Source organism: Bos indicus x Bos taurus, chromosome 24 (assembly GCF_003369695.1).
Source record: "Bos indicus x Bos taurus breed Angus x Brahman F1 hybrid chromosome 24, Bos_hybrid_MaternalHap_v2.0, whole genome shotgun sequence".
NCBI lineage: Eukaryota > Metazoa > Chordata > Mammalia > Artiodactyla > Bovidae > Bos > Bos indicus x Bos taurus.
Genome location: NC_040099.1, coordinates 61,430,799 through 61,440,079, shown reverse-complemented (window position 1 = coordinate 61,440,079; position 9,281 = coordinate 61,430,799). Strand labels below are relative to the sequence as shown.

At 59.2% G+C, this 9,281-nt stretch overlaps 1 protein-coding gene across 1 annotated transcript in view; it reads right to left on the bottom strand.

Annotated features, from left to right (window-relative positions):
• Positions 1-2,265: 2,265 nt before the first annotated feature.
• The window catches only part of PHLPP1 (PH domain and leucine rich repeat protein phosphatase 1), a 232,065-nt gene continuing 225,049 nt past the window's right edge, over positions 2,266-9,281 (bottom strand). Inside the window, exons 16-17 of the mRNA XM_027525964.1 lie at positions 6,997-7,225; positions 2,266-4,250 (exon numbers count right to left, since the gene is read on the bottom strand). Coding sequence (XP_027381765.1) covers positions 3,156-4,250; positions 6,997-7,225 — 1,324 coding nt within the window. The 3' untranslated portion in view covers positions 2,266-3,155. The remainder of the gene's footprint in view (positions 4,251-6,996; positions 7,226-9,281) is intronic.

The window sequence follows — 9,281 nt, the reverse complement described above, 5'->3', positions numbered from 1 at the left end:
CGGGCATCCTCCGTGGACCCCCAGGTCATGCTGCCTGTGCTGGCCCTGCTCAGGGCGGAAGTGGGCTTCTCTGGGGGTGAGCTGTGGAAGGATGGGGTCCACATGGTCTGTCTGGGGCGGGGGCCACACAAGGCGACCGATGAGCCCCGCCCGCAGGGGGTTCCACACCAAGGAGTCAGAGAGCACCTGGAACTTCTGGAGGGATTGAGGCATGAGGTGAGAGTGCTGAGCCTTCCGGGTCTGCTCAGATCCGCCCGGAGCAGCAGGAAGACGGGTGGGCTGGGTGCCAGTAAGCAGGCAGGGCACAGGGTCCTGAGCTGGCCTCACTCCAGGTCCAGAGTGGAGCCCCGGGCGCAGGGTCCCGAGCCGGCCTCGCTCCGGGCTTAGAGCAGAGCCCTGCCTGGGTCTCCGCTCTTGGTCACTGATCCCTCATGGGGCTGTGCGTGTGCCAAGTCGACTCGCTTCAGTCGTGTCCGACTCTTTGTGACCTGTGGGCTGTAGCCCACCAGACTCCTCTGTCCATGGGATTCTCCAGGTTAGAACACTGGCGTGGGTTGCCATACCCTCCTCCAGGGAATCTTCCCGACCCAGGGATGGAGCCCATGTCTATATGTCTCCTGCATGGCAGGTGGGTTCTTAACCACGAGCGCCACCTGGGAACCACACTTATGGGGCTGAGATGAGCTCCATCTTCTTCCAGTCTTGGTGGTTTGCACAGCGCACAGTGTACAAGAAGCTTGCCGTGGAGTGAAGAACGGCATCCCCAAGACAAGGAGCGGTCCACTCATCTGGCCACCCAGAGAGGGGACGGACAGCCCATTACGGAGTCTACACGAGAGACTAGTTGCTGCGTCCCGTCACTGAACCTGCCAGGTACCCCTCTGGAGGGCAGACCTGCAGGAGGGAAATCGTTCTACCTGCAAAGCTGGTCCACATGAGGCGCGGCGAAGACCCAGAGCGTCTCCAACACACGGGTCACAGGTGCAGAGTGGGACGCGACACACGGTCACAGATGCAGAATGGGACGCGACACACGGGTCACAGGTGCAGAGTGGGACGCGACACACGGTCACAGGTGCACTGGGACGCGACACACGGGTCACAGGTGCAGAGTGGGACGCGACACACGGGTCACAGGTGCAGAGTGGGACGCGACACACGGGTCACAGGTGCAGAGTGGGACGCGACACACGGGTCACAGGTGCAGAGTGGGACGCGACACACGGTCACAGGTGCAGACTGGGACGCGACACACGGTCACAGGTGCAGACTGGGACGCGACACACGGTCACAGGTGCAGTGGGACGCGACACACGGGTCACAGGTGCAGAGTGGGACAAGACACACGGTCACAGGTGCAGAGTGGGACGCGACACACGGTCACAGGTGCAGTGGGACGCGACACACGGGTAACAGGTGCAGACTGGGACGCGACACACGGGTCACAGGTGCAGAGTGGGATGCGACACACGGTCACAGGTGCAGTGGGACGCGACACACGGTCACAGGTGCAGTGGGACGCGACACACGGGTCACAGGTGCAGAGTGGGACAAGACACACGGGTCACAGGTGCAGAGTGGGACGCGACACACGGGTAACAGGTGCAGACTGGGACGCGACACACGGGTCACAGGTGCAGAGTGGGACAAGACACACGGGTCACAGGTGCAGAGTGGGACAAGACACACGGTCACAGGTGCAGAGTGGGACAGTGCCATTTTTAAGTGGGGCCAGGCAGCCAGCAGGAGCGCGGGACCCCCTAGAGGACCCCACAGCACACTCGCAGAGGGGTGGGGAGTGCAGCAGTCGGCTCTGGATTTTCACTCTGTATGTGCACTGTTAATCAACTACACTCCAATATAAAAAAGAACAACTATATCCAATTAAAAAAAAAAAGATTGACTAAAAACTGGTTCACATGATTGAGGGGCCCCTGAGAGAAAGGGAAATAAACTTGGCTTTGTGGGATTTTCCTGGGATCTCCTCTATGCTACCTTACCCCTTTTTAATACCTATTCTACACAGTAACAACCAGAAATAGAAACGCTGTAAACCAGCTACACATATTGTTAACTATAGGGTGGATTTCACTACTTTCATTCAAGGTAGTTTAACTTGTTTGGTTATTTTCTCTTCAAAAGAAAAAAATTAAAGACGGAAGCACCAGATAACCCCAAAGGCACATGCATTCATTCCAAACCCAAGCTGGGCGTGATCATCTGCAAGACACACCTGGCTCCCCAGACAAAAGCAGATGGGTCCAGGACTTGTAAATTTTGTATTTATTATACCAAAATTATGACATGTTCATTTGTGCATTCTGCTTTAATATAACTCTCGGTATGTAAAGGATCTAACTGAACGCTACACAATCATGCTGATTGTGGCAGCAGTAAGGAACACAATTAAAAAGTGTCTGCAAAAGGGGCTGGTGGGAACAGGAGAGGAGGAGAGGGTCAGCGGCCCCTGGGGCCAGGTCCCTTCCAGTGGCTAAGATCCACTCATCTGAAGGCAGTGCCCTCAGCAGGGCTCAGGCACACTGCCGGGGGACCGTGTGGGTGTGGGGACGGAGGGGAGTCAGCTGTTCAGTCTGTGTCCCTCACGCCAAAGCTACAAAACTTCTGAAGCATCACTATACAACACGGAGCTATTTACAATAGAAATTTCTCAATCAACGGTTCTCTCAGAGAAAATTAGTGAATCCCAGTGACTTCAGTCACCTGACAGAGTAAAACAACTCCTAGGAGTTAGTCTCCATATTCTACAAATGTCTATTGTTTTCAAGACAAAACAAAACAAAACAAAAAAACAGAAAACAAGAAAACGTCTTCCCCCCACAAAGAAATACAGAATTACAATATTATTAAATCATTTAGCACTGGCAACCTGCCTTGCCTTCCACACAGAGAACAAAAAAGCCATTTTAAAAAACATTACATTAACTGTTTCTCTGTAATATATTAAACCTTTTGTTTTTTGTCTTTACACATCTGATATGTTAGGGGAAGAGGTTAACAGATTGAAATCATATGGGTAGAGCATCACTAGAAGAAAAGTGGTAATTATTATTTTTTAAACGGCCAACAGAAGGGGCGCCTGCGGAAGGCGGAGGCGTGTGGCCAGCGGGCGGCCCGGTCTGCGGGGCCCGGGCGGGTCAGAGCGGCGTGTCGCAGCTGCAGTCCGCCGGTTCCGCGGGGCCCGGGCGCGGCGGCGCGGGCGGCCGCTGCTTCATCATTTCCTTCACCTCCTCCTCCAGCTCCGGGGGGATGATGAGTTGGTCGTCGGGGTCCGGCTGCGCTGGGGCCGCGAAGTACCCGCCCGGCCTGCGCAGCGGCGCGTCGGCGGCCACCTCGATCACGTTGTGGCTGCGCTCCTGGGGGGCCACAGAGCCGTTTCCCCGCCGGCGCCCCATGGTCCCCGCGGCCCCCTCCACGCGCCGCGACGCGCCCGGCTCGTCCTCCGCGGCGCCCACGCCCTCGTCGGCGGCCTCGGGCGGCCGCCGGCGCTCCCCGTCCCTGGCGCGGCCGCAGTGGATGTCCGCTGCCACCTCCACGCGGCTGCCGTTGCTGAACACGCCCTCGATGGGCTCCTCATCGTCGCTGTCCAACCCGTTGTCCGAGAAAGCGCTAGAGAAGGTGGCGCTGGACAGCTGCCGCTGGAAGGCGCTGGGCGCGCCCCCAGGGTGCAGCGCGCAGCGGGGCTCGCCGGGGCCGGCGGGGCTACCCTCGCCCAGCGGGCCCGGCGGCGGCGGCTCGTCCGAGGCCGTGGAGCCCACCTCACTGCTCATCTCCGATGTGGACAGCTCGCTGCTCATCTCAGAAGCCAGCCCACTGCTGGAGGACGGCGCGCCCAGCCCGTCGGCCGGCCGCTCCCGGACGGCCACACCGGCGGCGGGCGCGAAGACGCCGGGGCTGGGCGGCGGCAGGGCGGCCAGTTCACAGCAGCAGAAGCTGTCCTCGGGAACGCTGAGCTGCACGACCACCGCACTCACGCTCTCGCGGCAGCCGTAGCTCTGCGCCAGGGTGCAGAGCTTCTTAGCGGCGGCCAGCGCATCCGGCACGCTGCGCACGGCGTCCACGGCCTCCTCCACGGACAGGCTGTCCCACAGCCCCTTGCTGCCCAGGATGAAGAACTCGTCCTGGGGGCTTAAGGCCACGGACTGCACGTGTGGGCGGGGCACCACGCTGGGGTGCAGGAAGGTGTAGCCCAGGATGCGCGTGGACTCGGTCACTCCGTTCACTTTGCCGTCCTGGAAAGAGAGGGGTTGCCAAGCAGACGTTACCACCGAGAGTTGGGGGCGGGGCTCCTGCCTGGGGGAAGCTCCGGGGCCTGCCCGCCCTGCAGGCCTGTCCACCTCCTGTGAGGGGCTCCCGGCCACCTGTCATCAGAACCCGGGGCAGAAGCCTGGGGCCAGCAGGGAGCAGGAGGGACACGTGGAAAGCGCTTCATGCATTCCCTGTGTTGGGACCTGTCCGTTCCAAAGCACACCATCATCAAAGCACATCAGCATCTCTGGGAACGCACAGGGGTCCAGGGAGGAAGGGCCTGCTGAGCCACCCGGGGGGCAGCAGACCCTCCTAGGCAGGTGCGATTCAGCGTGATGGCCCCCATCTCAGACCACTGCTCACAGCCCAGCAACCAGCAGGCGATGGCGTGGGAAGGTCCAAAAGTGGGCGGAGCTTTAACCTGAAGGAGGCTGAAACAAATCACGTGAGACTAGGTGGGGAGAAGTGAAGTGTTTGGAGAGGCAGACACTTATTCAAGGAGAAAGGCGGCTCCCGAAATTCCTGAGCTGACTTTCCTGGCAGCAAATGGAGATGATGATGACGCCTCCCGCTTCAGTCCAGCTGGGTTCCCACCATCTGAACCATGAACCAAAGTTTCAGACCCTTTGCTAGTAAAAAGCTTTTACTCCGAGGCTGGAGCGAGGAGCCACGGTGTAGCTGCTTGGTTCTTGATTCAAGTTCTTCAGCGGAAATAATCTCTGCACCGTGTACTGTTGAGCACGGAACTCAATACACAGTTAATAATTTAACTCAGTCCCATCTGAGACTCTTTGCTCCCTACATGGTGTCTAGTGTTCACTTTAGTCCTCCCTGCTCTTAGAACAGGAAGGGGATGGGAATCGAGAGGCAGACTCGTTTCCCAGACTCCCACGGGAGATCCTGAGTTGTCTTCCTCATGGCCCTGGGCGGAGCCTTCCCGGAGTCAGTCTCTCTCTGCTGATTGCAGACCTCCACCACTGTCCACCCGGGCATCACACCGCTCCTCAGGCTTTACTGACGAGACGAGACTGGACACCTCCTGTGGGCAGACATGTGTCTACACGGGAATCACATCGACAGCGCCCATCCGTTTCAGGCACACAGAGGGGACCCACACTGCAGGATGAACATGTGAACGGAGTCCAGCTCTTCCAGCCCGTTCTGGAGGCTGTGCTGCAGCCCGACGGCCTTTCTCAGCAGCGGCACTTGGACCTTTTGGGCCAAAGACTGTGCGGTGGGGCCGCCCCACACCGTGGAGGCTCAGAGGGGCCGCCCTGCACCCCTACACCATGGAGACTCAGAGGGGCCGCCCTGCACCCCCACACCATGGAGACTCAGAGGGGCCGCCCCACACCATGGGATGCTCAGCAGCGTCCCTGGCTTCTACCTGGGCTTCCCTGGTGGCTCAGACGGTAAAGAATCCACCTGCAATGTGGGGGGAGACCAGGGTTTGATCCCTGGGTCGGAAAGATCTGCTGGAGAAGGAAATGGCAACCCACTCCTGGAGAATCCCAGAGACAGAGGAGCCTGGCGGGCTACACTCCGTGGAGTCACAAACAGACAAGACTGAGCGACTGACACACACGCACACATACTGGCTTCTACTGGCTACGTGCCAAACGCACGCTCTCCACCCCAGTTGTGACAACAGAGATGTCCTCGGACACTACCACGTGTCCTTGGTGTTGATGGGGGAATGGCCCCCGGTTGAGAACCACTCACCGCCTTATCTGAGTGCAGCAGGAGGCATGAACTGAATCAACAACTAGTTAATTTACACTGATACGTACACTGGCCTTGAGAGGCCAGACAGACACCTCACCAGGCCCACTTTACCCAGGAGGAAACCAAGGCGCCGAGGTTGAAAGGTGACAGCCCGCAGGCCCCAGAGCCAGGAGGAGAGAAGGGCAGGCAGTGTGACCTCTGCAGGCCTGAGCCCCCTGTGGGCGCCCCGAGGAGGGGACGGGGTGACCGCCCAGCCTGATGAGGAGAGGCTGCAGGGCCTGAGCCCCCTGTGGGCGCCCCGAGGAGGAGACGGGGTGACCATCTGGCTCTGATGTGCAGAGGCTGCCAGGCCTGAGCCCCACTGGGTGCCCCGAGGATAAGACGGGGTGACTGCCCGGCCTGACGCAGAGGGGCCACATGGCCTGAGCACCCTGTGGGTGCCCTGAGGAACAGCCGGGGTGACCGCTCGGCCCGACGCGGAGGGGCTGCAGGGCCCGAGCCCCCTGTGGGTGCCCTGAGGATGGGACGGGGTGACTGCCCAGCCTGATGCGGAGAGGCTGCAGGGCCTGAGCCCCCTGAAGAATAGCCAGGATGACCGCTTGGCCTGACGTGGAGAGGCCGCCAGGCCCAAGCCCCCTGTGGGTGCCCCGAGGATGAGATGGGGTTACCGCCCAGCCCTGACATGGAGAGGCCGCCGGGCCTGAGCCCCCTGTGGGTGCCCCGAGGATGAGACGGGGTGACCACCCAGCCCTGACGCGGAGAGGCCGCCAGGTCTCAGCCCCCTGTGGGGGCCCCGAGGATGGGACGGGGTGACTGCCTGGCCCTGACGTGGAGAGGCCGCCGGGCCCTGTTCTGTATTCTGCACGAGTCTACTTAGATGCTGTGGATTCGGATCTGGAATCTTGGATCAGCTTTGGCGTCTACAGAACGCCGAGGGAGATGCTCCCCGGCCAGTTCCGCGGCCTCCTCCCAGTCCCCCCACAACCTGAGGAAGACGACCCTCACCTCGGTGACGATGGCCTTGTGCCGCTTGATTCTCCGCAGCTCCTCCTCGCAGCTCATGACATACGACCTGGAGAGGGGCAGCGGCTTGCCGTTCCGACACAGCACCGTCTGGCACTTGCCCACATTGGCGGAGGTCAGGGTGAAGGGTCCTCCGGGGTCCACAGGGTCGTGCCTGATGTGACAAAGGACAGCAGCGCCTCCGAGCTTCTGCCCAGCTGTGCCCAGTTTCCTGGAATAAAGAGATGGGGCTGAGAACCCACACCACCGCCAGATGGCCACACGGGACAGGGAAGCAGAGCTCGGGGCTCCACTCGGTGCCTTCCCCAAAGCAGGCCCCGCCAAGCTCAGGGGAGGCCGCGAAACTGGACGCACACAGGGGCACACACGCAAGGCCTGCTCCCAGCTGGGCGGGGCCTGCTCCCATGGAAAGCCTGAGGAGCCGCTAAGGGATGAAGAACCCTCACCCGGCTCGGCGTGGCCTGGGGCGCCCGTCTGAGCGCGGCCAAAACCAACAGGGGCCGCCGCGTCTCCCTCACCCTCTGCTCCCGAGAGGGTGGGAGGGGGAACCACCGCACAGGAGCAGGCGTGAACACCCCCGATGCATCGGAGCGGCCGATCGCCCCTCTCTCACACGCTGCCTACGGGCAGGAGCCTTCCCGCACTGGGTCATTCATGCTCTTGTCCTACACAGTGCGACTCTCCGGACAAAGGAGGTCCATCCTCAAATGTTTACAGGAAAGACCGTCTAAGGAGGAGCTCCAAAGAGCTCACTGAATACACAAGGCACCTGCAAGTGTTGGCAATCAAAAGGCGCTCAGACCTCTGGTGGCAATTCCCGAGGCTGGCGGAGCCTCCAGACTGACCTGGGCACAACAGGAGCAGGAAGGTCCAGACGGACAGACCCTGCTGTTCACGAGGGCAGACCCTGTAGGTCAGGCCAGGGGCACCACGGACAGTAGCAAGGGCAGCCTGATCGCAGGCATCAGACATCGGCAGAGAGGACACAGGCTTCTCGCGAGGACCGTGAGCATTGCACACGCCCCACACTCCGCTAACCCACAGGGAAGACGAGGCGGGAAGCGACACGGAGACGGGTGGACAGCAGGGGTCTCTGGACCCCAGCTCGGGCACGTCTAGGCCATGGGCTCCAGGCTCCACCAAGGCAGCATGGCTTCCCTGCTGTCCGAGGCCATGACTCCTCCAGCCAAGCCGGGACTCGGGCTGTATCTGGGAGAAGTGCAGCCAGTGACCAGGGTTTGAGAGTCTCAAGTTCTTAATGCTGACCCAGTGCCTGAGGCCCATAAAAAGTAGGCCTGTTTGGGCTGTGTGAAGGGTGTGTGTGTGGTGTGTGTGTATAACATGTGCTTCCTTTTTTCTGAAACAAGATGGTGGTCAAAACAGAAAAGGAGACAGATGTACAGACAGACGTCCCTGTCTTATGCCTCTCAGCATTAAGGCATTTAGAACAATGACTGGTATATATTAAGGGCTCACTAAATATTAGCTGTTATCAGCGTCGATTATTAACTGCACACGCCCACCGAGGTGAGCTGCGGCGAAGAACCTCACTGGGCCGCATCTACTGAGCTCTTCAGGAGTCCTCATGCCTGGGGGAGCTGTCAAGGCTTCTCTGGGGCAGCATTCCTCAGCGGACACTTTTTCTAGCCCTGCCACAAAGATATTTCCTCTGGCAGATTATCAAGGGAGAGAAAAAGAAGAGAAGCAGAGAAGATCGTCACTGTTCCCATGACCTTTTAGGCACTCTCTGCTTCCTGGTCCCACAGGATCAAGTGTTTGTAGTACAATACCAACAGGCACGTCCTTCACAACCTACAAAGCCTTTAAAGTGACAAAGAGCGAGCAAGGCTTTGAACGTGGGAATGCTTATGACATTCAGCCCTCAGAGTTAGAAACAACATTCTACAACTTCCACAGTGACCAGAATCTCTAGGGAAAGGCCTATGATTCTTCTAGTAACACTGTCTTGAACAGGGCTTCCCAGGTGGCTCAGTGGTAAAGAACCCGCCTGCCAATGTAGAAGATGCAGGAGACGTGGGTTCGATCCCTGGGTTGGGAAGATCCCCTGGAGAAGGAAATGGTAACCCACTTCAGTATTTTTGCTGGAAAATCCTATGGACAGAGGAGCCTGGTGGGCTGTACAGTCCATGGAGTTGCAAAGAGTTGGACATGACTGAGCAGATGCATGCACATGTGCACGAACACACACACACACACAAAGACACACACAGATACAGACACAGACACACACAAAGACACACACATAC